Source organism: Trachemys scripta, chromosome 11 (genome assembly GCF_013100865.1).
Source record: "Trachemys scripta elegans isolate TJP31775 chromosome 11, CAS_Tse_1.0, whole genome shotgun sequence".
Classification (NCBI taxonomy): domain Eukaryota; kingdom Metazoa; phylum Chordata; order Testudines; family Emydidae; genus Trachemys; species Trachemys scripta.
The window spans coordinates 73,339,475-73,360,573 of record NC_048308.1 but is presented as its reverse complement, the minus strand read 5'-3'; the positions used below and the strand labels follow the sequence as shown (position 1 = coordinate 73,360,573).

Sequence of the window (21,099 nt, the reverse complement as noted above, 5' to 3'; positions counted from 1 at the left end):
GGGGGGAAACAAACTGGCCGGTCAGCTGGAGCGGCGAAGGAAAGAAAAAACAAAAACAAAAAATACCTGTGGGGCGGCGGAAGCGTGGGTACAGGGGGACTCCCGGCCCTGCAGACCCCGGGCAGCGGAGTGCGTACCCCGGCTAGCGAGGGGGGGGGGAAAAAGGGGGCGGCCAGGGCTTCCTTATGCGGGGTGCTTGCCACATGGCCCCTCCCGCTGCGCCGCCTGCCGGGAGGGCTCCGTGCCGCTCCAGTCGGCAGGCGGGGAAGGACGCGGGCTGCCCTGCTGGGCTTGCTACAGGGTGCTCCCCTCCACCACCCCCTACAGGGCGGCGGGAGCAGCAAACCAAAAAAAAAAAAAAAAACCTGCAGGGGCGCCCAAAGGGGGGGAGGGGCAAAAAAAAAAAAAAAGATTAGATGGAATGCCGCCCTTTGGAATCTGCCGCCCCAAGCACAAGCTTGCTCGGCTGGTGCCTGGAGCCGGCCCTGCCCAGGGCTGAAGCTGAGGCCCAAGGGCTTCAGCCTAGGGATAAGGCTCAGGCTCCGTCTGCACCCTGCCCCCCGCCTGGGGTCAGGTAGTAATTTTTGTTGTCAGAAGGGGGCCACAGTGCAATGAAGTTTGAGAGTCACTGAAATAGATCAATGGTAGATCTATAAAACTATGAGTTATAAAGTGTCTGTTTCTGGGGAGCATCTGATATGTGTCACCGCTGGTGCAAAATAACTGTTGGGGGGGGGGGCACAGACTCTGCCCACCCTCTCCGGGTTTGCCCCTTTGGGCCCCAGGCCGGTAGGGCACGTGCCCAGCCCCGCCCAGCGTGTCGGGCGCCTGCAGCAGCGCTAGGACCGGCAGGCCCCGACTGGGGAGCGGAGCTGGGACGGGGGGACCGGGTGTGCAGAAGCACTTTCCTGCCCGGCCCCAGCTCTCGCCCCGAGGTCTCCCCCTGCCGTGCCCGGCTCGGGAGCTGATGCTGGCGAAGCCCGGGCTGCGCTGGTCCCGGGCAGAGAGAGCCCCGGTGCGGGGAGCGCTGCAGGCAGCCGGGGGGTGGGGGCTGCTGCTGCTGCTGCGGGACACAGGAAGGGGCTGGAGCAGCGGAGGTAACTTCTCTATTTGGGGTTCGTGGGGGATGCAGGTGCGGGGAGAGGTGGGATTCAGTGGGGCGATTCCGGGTGCCGACAGGCTAAGGGGCTTCTGGGTGTGTGGGGCTCCGGATGCATCGGAGTTGGGCAGACGGGGGGAGGGGCAACTCCCCGATCCACCCGTCCCTTGTGGAGGAGGAGCGATGGGGGCGAGAACGCGGGAGGTTGCTGGGGGTGGGTCTGACCTGGACCCAGCCTGCAGTGCCAGGGGAAGAGGAAGTCCCAGGCTGTCCCCGTCTCCCGCAGCCCAGCCAGGACTAGCAACTGATGCAGGCGCAGATGCCCCCGTCAGTCACTAACTAGCCTGGGCTGGACACCGCTGCACAGAGTCTCGGTGTCACTGCCCCCCCCCCCCAACAAGGCTAACGGGGGAGGAGAAATTTGGGCGCCTCTCCCCGCCACCTCTGCACGAATCCAGTCTGGGGGCTTGCTCTGCGGGGCTGGGACTAGCCCCCGGGCCCGGCTCTGCCGGCATCAACTCCGGGCCGGAGACCCAGGTAACTGAGGGGCCGGGGCCAGGGCTGGGCCGGGCAGGCAAGTGACTCTGCACCACGTCCCCAGGAGCTTGGGATCTGCTCCCGCGCTGTGACCGCGCCGGCCGGGGGTTTGCTCTGGGGGTGGGGTGGCGGGGAGAATTGTCAGGTGGGGGAGGGGTGACAATATGGCGGAGGGCAAGGGAAAAGGAGGGTAGGGAGCAGAGAGACCATGTGTCGTGTGATAGATTTACCTATCTCTGTGCAGCCAGGATATTACAGGGAGAGGAGAAGAGCAGGTGCCCATACAGGAGTGGGAGGGGGAAATGAAATCCCCTCTGATTTTACCTCTTCCCTCTCCCAGACTGATAAAATCCTCCCCGGCTCTGCCCCATTGCTCCAGAATTAGCAAATACGGATGTAAAACCCCTGTCACTTTCCCTTCTTCTCTCTCCCATGATTGAGTTCCTCTGTTCTCTGCCACAGCTTTTGCCCCATTCTCTCCCCAGTGCAGAATTTACAATCTCCTCAGATTTGGGGGGGGGGGTTCCCACTCATTTTATCTGCAGCAATTTGCCCTTGTTTGGGGGGAAATTGTTGCCACGAGTCATTTGCCAAGTAGGAATGGGGTGGTGGGTGCAGTTTGGGAGAGCCATGAGGCACAGCTGCCTCTGGGGTGGGAGCCAGCAGCAGGGCAGGGAAGGGAGGCTGCCCAGCCCAGCCACTTCCTTTTCTCCCCCAGCCCCTCCAGCCACCAACTTCCAGTCCTATTGCCAGACCCCACTGCCCACCCCCATGGCCTTCTGGCTCCTATTAAAGCAGCATTGCCTAGGGCTCCCTGCTGCCCCTGTTAATATCAGGCAAGGGGGATCCATCACTTTGTGCTGTTTCTATTGCTGTATAATCCCCTAATGGGGCACTCACCTCTGGAGGATCTCGGAGCAGCAGGGTGCAGCATCCCAGACCTTTTCTCCTCCTGGTGTCCCCTGCAGCGGTAGGCCAGCTTGGTGGGAATTCCATGATTGGCCCTCTGGCTGAGTCCCAAAGTCTCAATGAACCCCTGCCAGGGTATTAGAGTCCAGCAAAGAAGCAGTCTACTGCTCCTCTGGTGGCACCTTAAAGACTAACAGATTTATTTGGGCATAAGCTTTCGTGCGTAAAACCCTCACTTCTTCAGATGCATGGAGTGAAAGTTACAGATGCAGGCATTATATACTGACACATGGAGAGCAGGGAGTTACTTTGCAAGTGGAGAACCAGTGTTGACAGGGCCAATTCAATCAGGGTGGATGTAGTCCACTCCCAATAATAGATGAGGAGGTGTCAATTCCAGGAGAGGAAAAGCTGCTTCTGTAATGAGCCAGCCACTCCCAGTCCCTATTCAAGCCCAGATTAATGGTGTTGAATTTGCAAATGAATTTTAGTTCTGCTATTTCTCTTTGAAGTCTGTTTCTGAAGCTTTTTTGTTCAATGATAGTGACTTTTAAATCTGTAATAGAATGACCAGGGAGATTGAAGTGTTCACTTACTGGCTTATGTATGTTACCATTCCTGATGTCCGATTTGTGTCCATTTATTCTTTTGCGGAGGGACTGTCCGGTTTGGCCAATGTACATGGCAGAGGGGCATTGCTGGCACATGATGGCATATATAACATTAGTGGATGTGCAGGTGAATGAGCCCTTGATGGTGTGGCTGATGTGGTTGGGTCCTCTGATGGTGTCGCCAGAGTAGATATGGGGACAGAGTAGGCAACGAGGTTTGCTACAGGGATTGGTTCCTGGGTTGGTGTTTCTGTGGTGTGGTGTGTAGTTGCTAGGGAGTATTTGCTTCAGGTTCGGGGCTTGTCTGTAAGCGAGGACTGGTCTGCCTCCCAAGGTCTGTGAGAGTGAGGGATCATTTTCCAGGATAGGTTGTAGATCGTGGATAATGCTCTGGAGAGGTTTTAGCTGGGGGCTGTATGTGATGGTCAGTGGTGTTCTGTTATTGTCCTTGTTGGACTTGTCCTGTAGTAGGTGATTTCTGGGTACCCGTCTTGCTCTGTCAATCTGTTTCCTCACTTTCCCAGGTGGGTATTGTAGTTTTACGAATGCTTGATAAAGATCTTGTAGGTGTTTGTCTCTGTCTGAGGGGTTGGAGCAAATTCGGTTGTATCTTAGGGCTTGGCTGTAGACAATGGATCATGTGATGTGTCTTGGATGGAAGCTGGAGGCATGTAGGTACGTATAGCGGTCAGTAGGTTTCTGGTATAGGGTGGTGTTTATATGACCATCACTTATTTGCACTGTAGTGTCCAGGAAGTGGATCTCTTGTGTGGACTGGTCCAGGCTGAGGTTGATGGTGGGGTGGAAATTGTTGAAGTCCAAGTGGAATTCTTCAAGGGCCTCCTTTCCGTGGGTCCATGTGATGAAGATATCATCAATGTAGTTAGTGCAAGTAGAGGAGGGGCACTAGGGGACGAGAGCTGAGGAAGCGTTGTTCTAAGTCAGCCATAAAAATGTTGGTATACTGTGGGGACATGCGGGTACCCATAGCAGTGCCACTGACTTGAAGGTATAAGTTGTCCCCAAATCTGAAGTGGTTGTGGGTGAGGACAAAGTCACAAAACTCAGCCACCAGGTGTGCTGTGGCTTCATCAGGGATACTGTTCCTGACAGCTTGTAGTCCATCCTCATGTGGAATATTGGTGTAAAGTGCTTCTACATCCATGGTGGCCAGGATGGTGTTTTCAGGAAGAACACCAATTCATTGTAGTTTCCTCAGGAAGTCGGTGGTGTCTCGAAGATAGCTGGGAGTGCTGGTAGCGTAGGGTCTGAGGAGAGAGTCCAAATAGCCAGATAATCCTGCTGTATTCAGATGCTCCATGCATATGAAAAAGTGAGGTTTTTACCCATGAAAGCTTATGCCCAAATAAATCTGTTAGTCTTTAAAGTGCCACCAGACTCCTTGTTGTTTCTGTAGATACAGACTAACACGGCTACCCCCTGATACTCTTCTCCTCACTAGGGCCTACTCTTCTCCTCACTAGGGCCTTCAGCCCCAGCTCTGAGCCCTTTAAATCCAGCCCTTTGTTCAGGCTCCCAAAGGAGGCCTGTCCCCTTTTGGGAGCTTACAACGTTTTACCTGTTGCCAAGGGAAACAGGCCCAGCCATTACCCCAGGTTCCAACCCAGGGACCCTATACACAGCAGCCATGTACTGCTTGTGCCAATCCATCACTGCTATTTCACTGGGACTCTTCCTATGGGGCCTTTCTATCTGCAGCCTTATTGCAGGGCCACCATCCTCAGGTGGTTCTTTCTCACCAGGCCAGGGAAGAGCCCCCTTGCTTTACTCTTCTGGTCCCAGACAGGGACTGACCTGCTGTGCCCCTGCAGCAACTTTTATCTGAGCCTGCTGGGCTCTGAGTGGCTGCTTCTCTGTTGGCACTAGGCAGGCCCAGAGGACCCATCTTCGCTGCTTCCTGGGGCAGGATGTAGTAAGATCCTAGGGAACTGCAAAGGCCAGCTGCATCCCATCACAAATCGTTCCCACTTTTCCCTCCAATTCTTCAGTATCAACATAAAGTCCCCCCAGATGTTGGTGTTTTCCTCTTATATTAGAAAATGTTTAGTTTTTGCCCCATTTTTCTCCTCAGTTCTAAAATATTGACAGCAAATTCTTGAACATTTTGCCCCATTTTCTCTCTCGTTATCTATGATTTATTATCCCCTGAGATTTTCACCTCTAACCATTTGATATTAACATAAAATCTCCTCAGATGTCCTTTTCTTAAATCCTTGGATTTGCCCCTTTTCTCCCTAATTATCAATTATTGATATGAAATCCACTCAGATTTTACCTCTTGACTTGTATCAACTATTGATATAAAATCCCTCAAACTTTTCCACTTTCCTCTAATTTGTGACAAATTTCTCATATTTGCCCCTTTTTCTTTTTAATTACTGAACACTGATATCACATTTCAGATTTTACCATTGCCATCAATTATTACTTTTAAATAATCCTTTTAGGCTTTGAGGTGTTCCCCATATTTTTCATGTGAAGTCTCTTCTCCTTTTTGAAGGGACCCTGTTGCCCTGAGTCATTCTCCATAGTGGAGGTTGCAGAGGGGTTAAATTCCCCAGTGAACAACTTTCCCCATCACATTTGAGAATCATTTGTTTCCCCCTTTATCTCATTAAAATCCACAGGGTTGTTGATCAGAGTGACTTGCCCCATTTCAGATACACATCCCAGGCAGGGCCTCACACTATCTGGGCCTCACACTATCTTGTGTCTCCCAGCTGCTAACAGGAGAGGTGGTTGGACCCTGACTGAATTTCCTCTCCTCGGATGGTGCGAGACAAGGGGTTCACTCCCCTCAGGGGGCTGCTCTGTGTGTGGATGCATCCCTGTTCCCCTGGGCATTGCCCAGAGCTGCTGAGACACTCCATTCTCCTGTACTAACTCCTCACATTCCGATAGCTGCTTTCACCAAAAGGGTACCCAGAGCCCGTGGTGAACGGTCACCATGAGGGGTCTCTTCCTGCAGTGCTGAGACCAGCCACCTCTGGAGTGGGTCCATCGCAGCCATTATTAGCCCGTGATAGGGCATGGAAGTTTATTGAATCTTCTGGCTCCTCCATCCTCTCCCGTCTCCTGTTAAAACAGCATTGCCCAGGGCTGTGTGAATGGCCGGTCGGGGGCAGTGATAACTTTCTCTCCATTTATCAAAAATCACCACAAATTTTGTTTCTCTTCCCCATTGGAACAGTAGGATGTTCAGGGTTTGGAGGGAAGATAGTTGCCCTGAATCCTTGCCCCAGATGTGGGGAGCAGGGAGGGGGAAGGCGTGGAACCTTCCTTCCCAGGATGTGTTTAAACAGATTTTGGCGTCTTCCTCTCCCCGATGTCACATTTCTGGTCTCATTGACTCCAGAGTTGCTTCAAGGAAGGAAAAGGAGTGACTCTAGATTAACATGGGAGCCAATAAGATCCTTAGCTGCTGTCACCAGAGGGTTCTGGCTGTTGCTAAGGGAGGTGAAGCTGCTCTCTCTGGCTCTCTTTACTCAAGGAATCAGGGTTGAGTTTCTTGGGTGTGATGGTGTCGCCACCCCTGTGATCTGGGAACCCAGGCAGAGCTCCTCAACAGGGTCTGTGCTGTGGAGATACCTTCATTAAAGCCTCCTCCGTTCCCAGTCCAGGCAGGTACTTCCTCCAGTGGCAGGAACTAGCCTCCTAAGGCATCCATAGGCTCTAGCCAACCCCAACTGCTGAGCCGGAGACTCCAGGTGACTGAGAGAGATCCTGGGGATGGTCAGAAAAGTGACTGCACAAATGTCACCAGGACCCTCGGATCTCACAGCCCCTGGGAATCTGCTACTTGTTGTTAATGCACCTGTGGGCGGGATCCAAGCTGCCTTAACAGCACTGAAGCCACTGATCTTCTGCCAGGATCTGCCCAGTGGCAAAACTGGGGATTGAGGAGGGGAAGAGACCGGCTCCGTGGGGTTCCCCTTTGTGTGTCTGGGGCATGGTGGTGCGAGGCAGGGGAGGGTGGGGGAAAGACAGAGATGGAGGGAGAGACAGTGTGAGTTGGGAGCAGTCAGGAAATTATGGCGGGGCGGGAGAGCTTGAAATCCCCTCTGATTTTGCCACTTCCCTCTGAAAGATTTATAAAATCCTCTCCAATTCTGTCGCATTTCTCTGTAATTATCAAATATGGATATAAAATCTATGTCGATTTTTCCTTCTTTTCTCTCAAATTATTGACAATTTCTCCATTCAGCTTTTGCCCCGTCTTCTCCGGTGTCAATTTAAAATCTCCTCAGATTTGGGGTGTTTCCTACCCCTTGTATCTGCAGTGCTTTGTCCTTGTTTGGTAGGGAATTGTTGCTCTGAGCCATTCCCCAGGTTGGCCATTCTCTGCTGGCAACGGGGCATGGAAGGGGCACTGGAGGGAAAGGGAGAAGCAAATCTCCCACATGGAGACTGCCCAGCCCCAGGTTACCTAGAACCCTGCTACCCCCAACCCCACTGTCAGTCATCCCCTGCTGCTACCCCCTCCCACTGCCAGGGAACCGCCCAGCTCCATCTCCCTTCCTTTCCCCTCTTCAAGTTGCCAGGCCCAGGGTGTGTGAATGGCAGGTGGGGCGGGGAACCATCCTTTTCTGTTTGTTTATTGAAAATCCATTTTCCCTGATAACTTCATTAATGCAGCGCTAAGGGTGCCCAGTGCTGTCCTGAGCCCTTCCAGCATGTCGAGTTCAGCAACACTCAAACCTCTCAAAAGTAGGAAATCCAAAGCTGTATCGGTCTGGTATAGATGTACCCTATGTGTTTCTCAGTGCAGCAGAACCTGGAATGTCTGTTTGCAGGGAGAACACCTGGGATGAATGGAGAATGTGAAATGGACAAAACCCCTTCTGAAATCACTCCAACTGCCCTTCTCGCCCTGACAGGCTGCAGAATAACATCCACATTTTGCTCCGGATCATCTCATCCTCCCAGGGGAAAGGAAATGGCGTCAGTGGAGCCGGCTCAGGTAAGGGATTGTCTGGAAGCTGGTGGTGGGTTCTGATGGGAGGGAGAGGGGCAGTAAATGCACAAGAGGATGGGAGCTGCTGGAGGTGGGAGGAGGGGGGCAGGAAATACACAAGGTAGAGAAAGGGAGGGGTCACGGTGTGACCATCCTGCTGGAACTAGTTGACTCTGGGGCTTGCGTTTGAGGAACAGCCTCATGGGGGTTGGGAGTGGGACTTTTCCTGTTTGTGGAACAGGAAATAACCCCCCTGGCCAGAACTGGGAAAACTTCCCAGACTCCCAGTGCTGGAGCCTGAACCTACCGATACACTTTGTTATTTGCTGTTCCCCCAATCTTTGTGTCATCTGCAAACTTTATCAATGACAATTTTATGTTTTCTTCCAGGTCATTGATAAAAACGTTAAATAGCACAGGGCCAAGAATCGATCCCTGTGAGACCCCACTAGACACACATCTACTCAACCATGGTTCCCCACTTACAGTTACATTTTGAGACCTATCAGTTAGCCACTTTTTAATGTATGTCATGTGTGCAATGTTAATTTTGAATTGTTCTGTACCAAAATCATTCTGTACCAAGTCAAATGCCTTACAGATGTCTACATATATTACATCAGTGCTATTACCTTTATCAACCAAACTTCTAATCTCATCCAAAAAAATATGCAGTTAGTTTGCGAGGATCTAAACCTATGTTGATTGTTTTTAATTGTATTACCCTCCTTCAGTCTTTTATCAGTACAATTATCAGGTGCTCCATTATCTTGCCTGGTATCGATGTCAGATGGACAGTCCTATAATTACCTGATCATCCCCTTTTCACATTCTGAATATTGGCACAGAGCTATCTTTATTCCATTCTTCTGGAGTTTTCCCAATGTTGCAAGACCCATTGAAAATCAACAGCACTGATCCAGTGTGGGAGGGATAGCTCAGTGGTTTGAGCATTGGCCTGCTTAAACCCAGCGTTCTGAGTTCAATCCTTGAGGGGGCCACTTAGGGATCTGGGGCAAAATTAGTCCTGCTAGTGAAGGCAGGGGGCTGGACTTGATGACCTTATGGGGTCCCTTCCAGCTCTATGAGATAGGTATATTTCCAGTGAGCTCCTCAGCCATTTCTTTTAAAACTCCTGGATGCAAGTTATCTGGACCTGCTGATTTTAAAAATGTCTAACTTTAGTAGCTGCTGTTTAACATCCTCATGAATTGTTACTGGAATATAAAGAGTGTCATTATCATCTGTTTGTTTTTTTCCCCAGTAAAGAACAAATGTATTCACTGAACACTTTTGCCTTCTCTGTATTATTACTGATAATTCTATCATAGTAATGGACTAATGCCATTGTTAGGATACTTTGTTGTTAATATACTTTAAAAAATCCTTTGTATTGTCCTTAACTCAGCTGGCCATAGATTTCCCCTTTTGTCCTCATGAATTTTCTACAATTCCAAGCTGCTGACTTATATTCTTTACTGTCTTTATGGTTAGGGTTTTGGGATTCCCTCTCCTGTACCAGCCCCTGGTTAATAGGTGTGTGATAAATGTGAAGGACCTTGCTCCCTGTGTCTGCTGACAGGGAGAAGGGGCTCTCTCTTTCTCCCCTCACCCAGGTGCTTCTTGGCTGCTCTGAGGGGGGCAGGGATTGGAGTCTGCTACTGTATCCTTCCCAGAGCATTCATAGAATCATAGAATATTAGATTTGGAAGAAACCTCAGGAGGTCATCTAGTCCAACTCCCTGCTCAAAGCAAGACTAATCCCCAGACAGATTTTTACCCCAGTTCCCTAAATGGCCCCCTCAAGGATTGAACTCACAACCCTGGGTTTAGCAGGCTAATGCTCAAACCACTGAGATATCCCTCCCCCACTTCTCTTCTGCAGACTAAATAACCCCAGTTCCTTCAGCCTCTCCTCATAAGTCATGTGCCCCAGCCCCCTAAACTGTTTCGTTGCCCTCCGCTGGACTCTCTCCAATCTGTCCACATCCCTTCTGTAGTGGGGGGACCAAAACTGGACGCAATACTGCAGGTGTGGCCTCACCAGTGCTGAATAGAGGGGAATAATCACTTAACTCGATCTGCTGGCAGTGCTCCTACTAATACAGCCCAATATGCTGTTAGCCTTCTTGGCAACAAGGGCACACTGCTGACTCATATCCAGCTTCTTGTCCACTGTAATCCCCAGGTCCTTTTCTGCAGAATTGCTGCTGAGCCAGTTTGTCCCCAGCCTGTAGCGGTGCCTGGGATTCTTCCTTCCTAAGTGCAGGACTCTGCACTTGTCCTTGTTGAACCTCATCAGATTTCTTTTTATTCATTTATTTATTTTACTGGCCCTGCTCTCCTGTGAATACTGGTGTTGTCACTGGGCAGCAGGTACTGAGTGGGCGACTCTTGTTCTTTCAGGGGCCTGTGACCTTTGAAGAGCTGGCTGTGTACTTCACGGAGGGGGAATGGGCTCTGCTAGACCCTGCTCAGAGAGCCCTCTACAGGGAGGTCATGCAGGAGAACTATGCCACTGTGGCCTCACTGGGTAAGGATTCCTGTTCTCTTGGTAATAGAAGCTGTAGGGTCTCTACAGAACCCGAGTAGTAGTAACTCTAGGCCTTTACTCAGCCTGTAATTTTTGACAGGTTTCCATTCCCCACTTTTTGCCTTATGTCCATCCCCAGTGTCATTTCTGGACGTGTGTATATTTGATGTTGGCCATTTTAAAAAATATATGATTTATAAAATTTAGTTTAATTTATCCTCATTGGATGCATTAAAACTAATGAATAAATAGAACTTTCACCTCTTTCCTCATTTGAAGGGGACTTTGTGCAGCTGGTACAATTCTTGATACAGTCCAGTAAACAGGGGAACTATGTGGTGCATGGACGGCATGACAGTCAGATGAGCCCATCTTTTGACAGGCAAGCGTAGGAGGTTGCCGCTCAAGAGTTCATGGGCGAAAGGGAAACGGAGCAGTGGGAGGGGAGGAGAAGGGGAGTAGAGATTGCTGGGGTGCCAGCAGGTGGGGAGGGCTGAGAGCAGTGGGAGGAAGGGAAGGGGAGTGTAGAGGAAGGGCACCCAGAAAGGGGGCAGGGTGGGTCAGTGGGAAGGAGAAGAGGTTTTGGGGCTCTGGAGCTGTGGGGGATCCCAGGCCTTTCACACAGACTCCCTACCCAGGCCTTGTTGCTTCAGAGCCTACGCTCCAGTTTTAGTTCTGTTCAGTTTTGCTTTATTTTACAGGTTCCCCCCCCCCCCCCAAGTATTAAACTCTTGTCCTTCGTCCACCACTTATTGCCCCCCATGCAATCCCTCTCCCTTATCCCGTATCTACCCACTGCGACCCTGGCCACCATTTTTGAGTCCTTGCTGCGTTCCTCCATCCCAGAGGCCAACCGCTGCCCCGGCACAAATGTACTGTTTGTCGATGATGTCACAGGGTGGCAGTGAGAATTCTGGGGACTTGCCAGGTCTTTTCTCTTCCCCACCCCCATCTCCAGCAGCCATGGTCTGCCTTCCCTCCAGGCTTTTTGGATCTTTTAGTCAGTCCTTTCCGAGACCATGTGGCCCAGTTCTTGTTTTTCACATTCTCCTTTTCCAGAGGAATTAGAGTCTGTTGCTCCTGAATTATAGTGTCTAATTCCCCAGTCTGCCCCAGACATTGGGGCGGGGGAGGGGGGGTTAATTTGCCCTAATTCCCCCCAAACTGCTTGTCTGATGTCACAGGTCTGGGGGAGCTACACCTTTGACCCCCTCCAAAGTCTGCTTAAGGAATGCCCTCTCAGGTACCAGGCCTCCAGCCATCACCTCTCTGTGGGCAGGGACATAGGAGCCTCTGCATCTCAACCAAGGTTTGAGGCTTGCAGTCCCCTCACCCTTCATTGCGTTCACTGGCCTGAAGTCCAGCCCCTGTGCTTTGCTTCTCTCCAAGGGCTGTGATCAGTGTGTGTGTGTGTGTGTGTGTGTGTGACAGATGTGGAAATTTTGGTAACATTTCTGTTATTCCAATACAGCCCTCTGTATTTGGTGTTGCTCTGCTCTGAGTGTGAAGAGCTGTGACAGGGTGATACAAATGGCTCATGAAGACACTGACTGGGACTAACCCATATCAATGGAAGACCATACAGAGTCCACAGTAACCCCCAGGACTGAACACTTGACACCTATCAATGAGAGGTTCCCAGCTCGTCTGGGTGGAGCGCACATGAACTCAGCATGTTCTGAGGAGCAGAAAGAACTGGGCTCCCAGAAACAGGGAGCTTTTCTGTAGCTAAGACAAAGGGACAGATACACGGAAAGGACACCGAATGGGTTCCTACAGCAATGTGGCTCAAGGGCTTTGGCCAGTATGGATTATGTCTTAATCTTTACTTTTCTGTGCTAACCTAAGGACTTGCCGATGCTGCGTTCCAGTTGACTAATAAACCCTACTCTTTTTGAAAAGGCTGCCAGGTATCACTGCAGATACTTGCTGGGTGCATTAATCCCTGAAGAGCGTAGCAGTCTCTGACCAGGAGACTATCTCAGCTGGACTTGCTGGGTACAGCTCATGGTATAAGGCAGGAGAGCTGGAGCACAGAGGCTCAGTCTTGGAGGCCTTGAGGCTGCATGGCCTACCCTGAGGGAAGCGTGGGACCCATTGGGGATTTGGCACACTGAAGGGGTTCCTCTAAGAGACTGTTTAAAAGCTGAGGCATAGGACAGACCTGGAGGATCCATGACAGTTGGTGGCAGCTGGCGGGATTCTGAATGCAACAGGAGGATTTTGCAATAAGTGATTTGCAGCAGTAAAAACAAGACTAGTCAAAGGAAAGAGGAAGAAAATGGAGTATATCCACCTCCTTAAGAAGAGCATCACAGAGCTGTGCGGTGGGAGAGAGTTCAGTGTTGGGAAGTTACACAAGGCTCAGCCGACTGCATGGCTGGGGAAGGATGATCAGATCAAGAATTAGGGTCCAAAGCCAGGTGGGATTTTGAGAGAGTCCCAGGGCCACAGCAGCAGCAGGGGGACATCCTGATGATCTGGTTCCCCCTTTGCTAGAGTTGAAGCCGTGGGAGTTGGAGTGGAAAGCAAAGGAGCTTTAGGTGGAGGAACAGAAACTAGCAGACCGTGAAAGGCAGCGAGCTGATCAAGAGAAAAGGGTAAACATGAGGAGAAGCAGAAGAAAAACCAGGAAGAGCAGCGATAGCATGAAGTGGGTATGGAGAAGCAAGAAGTCCCATAGGGGGGAAAGTGGGAGAGACCACAGGAAGCCAGTTCCATAGGAGCCCAGATACCAAATAGTTGGCCCAGTTTAATGGGGAGGGACGGGGACGGTATAGATGCCTACCTCACTGCCTTTGAGGAGGCTTGTGGCTGGAACCAGGTTGATCCTGCAGACCGTCTTCTCTGTCTTCCTGTCTTCCCGCCAAAATGATAGAGATGTATAGCCAGGTGGGTGGAGTTGATACTGGAAACTATGAACAGTTAAAAGGGCTCTACTGCATAAGCTTGAATTGACACGTGTGGCTCATAGGAAAAGGTTTTGGGATGTGCAAAGACCCAGGGTTTACTGTATATGGAAACTGCCGTCCTGGTGGTGAAATATCTCTGCAAAGGGGGTAAAGGTGCAGGTGCCACTATGCTGGAAAGTTTATATGACCTGGTGAGGTTAGAGCAACTCTGTGAGATGTGTCTCCATGAGTTTTGAATGTGGTTAGTGGACAAGAAGCCTGAGGATCTGTGTAGCACATTCCAGTTGGCAGATGAGTTTGTGGACAGTAAGACACATAGTGAAGAAAACCAAAGGGTGACTGGACCAAGTTGGGGACCCAAAACGGGGGGTCACACAGGGGCACCCCAGAAGTGGGATTCAAGTAAATCGAAACCAGGAGTGATAGACAATGCGGGTAGACTCCAAGGGATCCCGAAAACCTGACGTGGCATCTGCAGGAAAATCAAGCATACAGGGGTGCGCTGCTCAAGGCTGAAGAAGATGGGGTGTGTCCAGGCCCGAGGGGCTCAGTCATCCTTTGTCCAGCCAAGAAGGCTGCCTGTAGCTCAGCCTCCTCTAGTGAGCTATGTGACTGAACTTCCAGAGGAAAGCAATCTCACAGCCATCTCCTCTGGGCTAAAGGGTGAGCTGAAGGATGAGCTCCCACCCCAGGCGCTGTGCACATGTCCAGTGTGCTCAGACTCGTTACTGGGGGGACATTACTTGGGTGGAGAGATGCTGGGAATGAGAGACCCCTTGTCAAACCCCGTGTGGTAAAAACCCCACTGAATGCTGAAAGGATGCACAGCCTGGCGCTAGGAGCCAGAGGTGAAGCCATTTGCCCTACCTGTGGCTCATGTCCCTGTGCAGACACAGGAAGGAGCCAGGGGCTAGCTAGGAGCGGGTTCTCCAGGATCTCACTGTGACACTGTCGGGGTTCCCGAGGTGTCTGGGGTGAATCACTATCAGCTGCACGCAGCGTGAGAGAGCCTTGGCTGTGCCCATCAGGGGAAGTTCTCCCAAACCTGCCGGCTGCTGGCAGCACAAGCACACCACTCTGCTCTACGAGCCCCACGTGTTCCCTCTGCAAGCTAGCAGTTAATGCACCCACCTTGTTACACTGAAGTGCCCACTCCCTTGTCTTCTGGGCACCCACTCTCTACATCCGTTGCCTCGATGGGAAGCAGTGCACCCTGGGGTCGCCAGCCTCCCCTCCGCTTAACGCACTCTTTAGTGTCAGGCACTTGGTCTTGGCTATAATAAACCAACTAGAAGTGTATTTAATTCGGCGTAAGGCAAAAATCCAAACTAAAGGCAAATAAGGGGATTGGAAACACAAGGTTCCGGATAAAAGAAAAATATAAAACTTAATCTAGAGCCTACACTTATTACCCAGTTCCGTTCCAGTCTAATAATGTATTCCTCGACATTCAGCGGCCTCGGCAGAGACAAGCACCGCCCCCACCACCCAGGTGCTGCTGTGGGGAGAGAGAGGTCGGGGGAGTCCTCTGCCCACTGTAGCCCCGGGCAGCCTTCACCCAAACCCCCCATTCCTTGGCCCCACCCCAAAGCCTGCACCCTGAGCCCTCACACCCCTGCACCCCAAATCCTCTGCCCTAGCCCTGAGCCCCCTCCCTCACTCTGAACCCCTTGGCCCCACCCCAATCACATGTTTTTTGTTATGTGCAACAATATGTGCACACCTCACTTCCATAGTGGTGCACATAATGAAATTTATTCCGCACAGGGGAGGGAAAAGTTAGAGGGAACACTGGGCCTGGCTTGCGGCACATCTGGAGCCTCTGGTTACCTGTTCTCTTCCTCATCCGCCTCCTCCTTACTGTTCATGGCAGTACCCTATGACTCAGGGTCGTGTGCGGGGTCATGTGTGCGGGGTCATGGTGGGGTCTCAGCCAGGCATGGTGTGCAGCTCTTTGTGAAAGCAGCTGGTCTACGGCTCAGCACCCAATCGATTGTTGGCCTCCCTAGCCTTGTCATGTGCCTGCCGCAGTTCCTTGGCTTTGACGTGGCACTGCTGCTGGTCCCGGTCTCCTTCTCCTACATCCCCCCAGCGATCTGCTTGTAGATGTCAATGTTTCTATGGCTGGTTCAGAGCTGTACTTGCACAGCCACTTCTCCCCACAAGCACAGGAGATCCAATGTTTCCTGTCTACTCCAGGCAGGAACGTGTCTGGAGTATGCGGCTGGCACCGGCAGCTGAGCAGTTGCACACAGCAGTGGAAAGCTGCTAGGTGTGCTCATCAAGCTGGACAACCAGGAAAAGGCATTTCAAAAATTTACAGGAGTTTTAAAGAGGGGTGGGGGGGAGGGAGGGCTTCTGGTCTACATGACCTCTGGGCAGTGGAGTTCACAACTGTGACCAGAGCAGTCAGTGTCGGGGATTGTGGGACAGTGGCTGGAGGTCTGTAATGGTCGACATAGGTAACTCAGCATCTACACCCATGCTTCATTGACCATGGTCCAGCAGTGCTTGGGATGTCACTGTGTTGGTGCTTCTCTTGGCAGGAGACAACTTTAAGCGTAGACGTGCACAGTTTTGTAGCGTAGAGCACGCCTGTAAATAGTGTGACTGCACTGGTATGTAAAAGGTGGTGGAGTGAGACAATGTAAATAAACTTCAGAGTGGTATCTGTGCAAGAAAAGGTCTCAGTGGTCTGTGGAAAGCAAAGAGGACAGGCATAGTGAGTGCTCCATCACACGTGGGGGCTTGTCTGGGATCCTGCCTTTCTCCGTGTGAATGGAGAACGTGACAGGCGAGATGGTGTAAAAGTTTGGCAGTCCAGGAGATGGAGGAAACTTTAAAATAGGTTGATGAGCAGAAGGAAATGCAGAAGACCTTGCAGGCCTTCATGCTGTCCCACCATTTGGGGAAGAGAGTCCTTGCTCACCCATCAGGCTGAGGAACTAAAAAGCATGTAGGAAGGAATCCCTGATGCAACAACAGCTATTACAAAGTGTGGTGAGTCCTGTGCCGGGATCAGCAGCTGGGCACAGGGGATTGGCCTCTGCAAGATGGACCTCACAGTTGACCCCAATGGATTTTTGGTCTCATTTGGAACAGTGGCTCTGGGGACAGGACGGGATAAGGGAATCTGGGCCCTATGGCTAGCTCCCTGTTGAACGGGGGAAGCTCAGGCAGCCTACCTGGCACTCAGTGACAAGCGGGAAAGGGACTACGAAGTGGTTCAGGCAGCTGTATTAGATTGGGTGGACCTCTTGGCAGAAAAGTACTGGCAAAAAATTTCAAGCCGCAGGATGGACGGGAGGACTATGGCCCCAGGCATTTGCCCAAAACTGACAGACTGGGCCACTCATTGGCCAAGGCCAGACACCCAACATGTGACCAACATTATGGACACGGTCATTCTTGAACCGTTCCTTCAGAATCTCCCAGACAGGACCCCACTATGGGTCAGGCGGCATCAAATGGTCACCCTAGATGTGGCAGTTAACTAACAGAGGAGTTTGCAGAGGCAGACATTCCCAGAAGGGCTCAGCAGTTTAAGAGTCTGGATCCAGGGAGGAAGATCAGAGAAGCTACATCGGGAAAGGGCGCTGAGAAAAAGAGGGCAGAGGCTGGAGAAACGTCGGTGGGGTCTCAGGTGATGGTGTGTTACAAGTGTGGGGGACTGGGACATATAAAAAGGGACTGCCCGTATATGGAGTGTGAGTTTACAGAATTCTGTGGTTGGGCCAGGACTCCTGGGCAGGGAGGAAGAAGGAAGTTACTGACCATTTCGATAACATTGGGAAGGAGCTATCAAAGGGATCTGGTAGACATTGCCTCAGCCTTTTTACTAATCAGGCATGAGTTGGTGAAACCCCACTGGAGACTTCCCAGAGGAAGAGTGAGGCTTGAATGTATAAATGGGGGTAAGAAACGCTACCCTGTGGCACAGGTGCCCCTGGAATTTCAGGGGAAGTTTAAATGGAAGCGGGCTGGGGTAGTGGATGGGTTAACCCATCTCCTTGTGTTAGGCACAGCCTGGAACCTCTTCCCATTAGGGATTCAAAGGGGCATCTGGAAACCCTGGAGGGAAGGAATGACACGGTTAAGGGAAAGAGCCATTAAGCACAGAAAGGTCAGAAAAGATCACACAGGAGAACACAAACCAGAGAGAAAATAAAGAAAGGGGAATTCCCCAAGAGACGAAGGAGGAAGAAGAAAAGGAAATAGCTGCAGGGGATAAAGTTAACCCAAGCTCATTAAAAGCGATCGAGCGGGTACTGGAACTTCTGCCTCTGAAATGCCAAGGAGGGGGGACCCCAAGAGCAGCTTGGAAGGCTGGCAGAACAAGAGACGATGGATAGAGACCATGAGAAGGAGGGACACCAGCAAACTCCCCCCACAAAACAAAGAGGGTGAGAATGAAGAGTGTGTGTCATTCCCTCCCCCCCCACCCCACCCCACCGGTGTGAGGACCTGTGGGTTAAAGTGAAATTATGGGACAACCTCTGCCCACCACATATGACTTTGATGGGTGGAGAATGGATGGGCCCTACAAAGGGATCCTAGATGAGTGAACAGGAAAGAGTTTAGGTAACCCACAGCACAAAAGCAGTAGTGACAGGGAAAGGGAATGTAACGTTAATGGCAGTAGAGCATACACCCACCCAAAAGACCTACTTGGTAGGAGATGGGGAGAAACTGGGGGACAGGATTGTTACCACCGCGAGGAAGCAGCTTGAAGTCAGCTGAATACAGAAGCCCTGGCGAAAGCTGGCTCTGCAGTCTTGGTAACACATGTAGCTGAGACCCAAGAAACAGATGAGACCATGCAAAGAGTGCGATCTGCAGCTGAGAGACATGGAGGAGACTTGCTGGCGGCGCTCCAGGAGAAGGATCAGTTGCTTCAGGAGGTGTGCCAGCTAAAGAGGGATGTGGAAACAATAAAGCACATGATCCGGTGGAGGCACAGCTTGTAGACCTCACTGGGGGTTGCAGCAAGGTTTTTAAGGGTGGGGGGCATATGTGATGTGGTTTCCTCCCCATCACATGTAAGACAACGGACAGAACCTAATTAGTTATGCACTGCACCTGGAAAGTGATTAACTGATTGCCTGCTGGCCAGAGGAGGGGGAGCTAGATGGAGAGGGGGTCTTGGCGGTGAGAAGAGAAGCAGGCAGGGCTGGAGATGGAATATTTTCTGACCCTAAAATGAAGTAACTTTGGAAAGTGAAGGAAAGCCTAGTAGGGAGGGGAAATGGATCCAAGTAGAAAAGAAAAATAAAATAGAAGCAAACTCAGATGATGATACCAGCAAAAAAGCAAATCTGAGGAAGGAACTAACCTGAACTGTCATAAATAAGACTTCCTTGCCAAAACAATGAGAGCAGGTGACCCTGTGAAAGTAGCTGACTGGGTTACAAGATGTGGATCTTTTAGCTGAATGTAAGAACAAAGAGCAGGTTGATGAACTGCTAAAAACTGCAATGCTAGGGAGAGTTAAAATAAGTTGCCAGCTATGAAAGTAGGTTCCTGGAGCAAAGGGGGTGATGTATAGGATGCCATTGGAACTGAGCAGTGATGAGAGAAGGAAAAGCATGTGAAAAGACAGAGTATTAGGAAGTCAGTGCCTGTCATCAGTTTTGGGGGTAATACACATCAGTGGGGGGTTGTGTCACCACTACCCTGCAACCCTGAGTGCCCCACAATGCTTTGCTGCTATAGCTGCCAACCTGGGCTGCTGAGAATCAGCCTACCAACATGCAGGTCACACCCTGAATATGTGTGTACTAGACAGCTCCAGTTCAGCAGCTCTGACCCCAGCATCCTGTCTACAGCCCCACAGCCCTCTCTGGCTTCCACCAGCCTTGGTTGCAATGATGAAAGTACCCAATAAATGTGAGGATTGCTGGGAATTCAATAGATGAACTATAGTACAACTTGTTAGACCTCCAATGCCGTTTGAGTTAAAATGTGGATATAGAAGTTGAAAGGAAAAGCTAAACGCAGTCAAAACTTTTAGTCTTGGGAAAATTGGTTGTGGATGAAAAGTCCAAATGTGGATTGAGATTTATTTTATAAACTCCAGGGGAAAAAAGTGACAGTAGGTATTAAAAATGAAGTGTACCAATATATAGATGAAAACTAGTCAGTTTTGTGAAATATATACAGATGGGTCCAAACAAGAAAAAAACAGAAGTAGTAGGGGCAAAATATTGTACACCAAAATTTGGAATTTGTATATCTAAAAGAATATCTGATTTTGCAGCTATCATGACAGCCAAACTAGTAGCAATAATACAAGCATTAAATTGGATCTGGGATGAATGCCCAACAGAGAGAGTCATTTTTTTAAACTCAATCTCAGGATTTACGGTGATAAAAAAAAGGGTGTCTCTGTATGTAAAATGATTTCGTCAATGAAATTATGTTTCCAATAACAGAGTAGAGTTGGGGATTTGGATCCCACAGCATATCAGGATAAGAGGGAAATAAATGGCACAGAAATTAGCTACAAATGCTTCCAGAAAGCCTAGTACAGAAAAATATAAAAAAGAGGAATGGCAAAAATTTTGGACTAACAAAAAAAATAAAAAGAGGCAGAAGGATTTTGAATTGTGCCCTAGAGTTTAGGATAATGACATACTTCAAGGCCTGGTTAGGAAAAATGAAATGATTTTTAGGGCTGCCGATTAATCGCAGTTAACTCATGCGATTAATTCAAAAAAATTAATTGCGATAAAAAAATAAATCACAGTTTTAATCGCACTGTTAAACAATAGAATACCAATTGAAATTTATAAAATATTTTGGATGTATTTCTACATTTTTATATATATTGTATTCTAGGTTGTACCTGAAATCAATGTGTATATTTTTTATTATAAATATTTGCACTGTATAAATGATAAACAAAAGAAATATTATTTTTCAATTCACCTCATACAAGTACTGTAGTGCAATCTCTGTCGTAAAAATGCAATTTACAAATGTAGATTTTTTTTGTTACATAACTGCACTCAAAAACAAAACAATGTAAAACTTCAGAGCCTACAAGTCCACTCAGTCCTACTTTTTCAGACAATCACTAGGAGACAAACAAGTTTGTTTACATTTACAGGAGATAATTCTGCCTTCTTCTTATTTACAATGTCACCACAAAGTGAGAACAGGCATTTGATTGACACGTTTGTAGCTGGCATTGCAAAGTATTTACTTGCCAGATATGCTAAACAGAAATCTTAAAAGTTCAACATTCTGATGCAGAAACTACAGAACCCAAATCACCAAAAAAGAAAAACAACCTTCTGCTGGTGGCATCTGACTCAGATAATGAAAATGAAGATGCATCAGTCCGTACTGCTTTGGATTGTTATTGAGCAGAACCTGTCATCAGTATGGACCCATGTCCCCCAGAATGGTGGTTGAAGCATGAAGGCGAACATGAATCTTTAGTGCATCTGGCACATAAATATCTTACGATGCTGGCTACAATAGTGCCATGCGCACGCCTGTTCTCACTTTCAGGTGACATT

General features: G+C 49.8%; 1 protein-coding gene across 5 annotated transcripts in view; it reads left to right on the top strand.

Moving 5' to 3' along the window:
- The first annotated feature begins 816 nt into the window (after positions 1-816).
- Positions 817-21,099, top strand: part of LOC117885285 (zinc finger protein 436-like) — a 55,792-nt gene continuing 35,509 nt past the window's right edge. For 2 of the 5 annotated variants that reach the window (XM_034786570.1, XM_034786566.1), the window contains exons 1-3: positions 817-1,097; positions 7,971-8,137; positions 10,538-10,664. In XM_034786570.1, the coding sequence (XP_034642461.1) occupies positions 968-1,097; positions 7,971-8,137; positions 10,538-10,664 (424 nt within the window). In that variant the 5' untranslated portion in view covers positions 817-967. Of the gene's footprint in view, positions 1,098-1,281; positions 1,637-7,970; positions 8,138-10,537; positions 10,665-21,099 lie in introns of those variants that run through there. The other 3 variants (XM_034786567.1, XM_034786568.1, XM_034786569.1) reach the window with 3 other exon arrangements.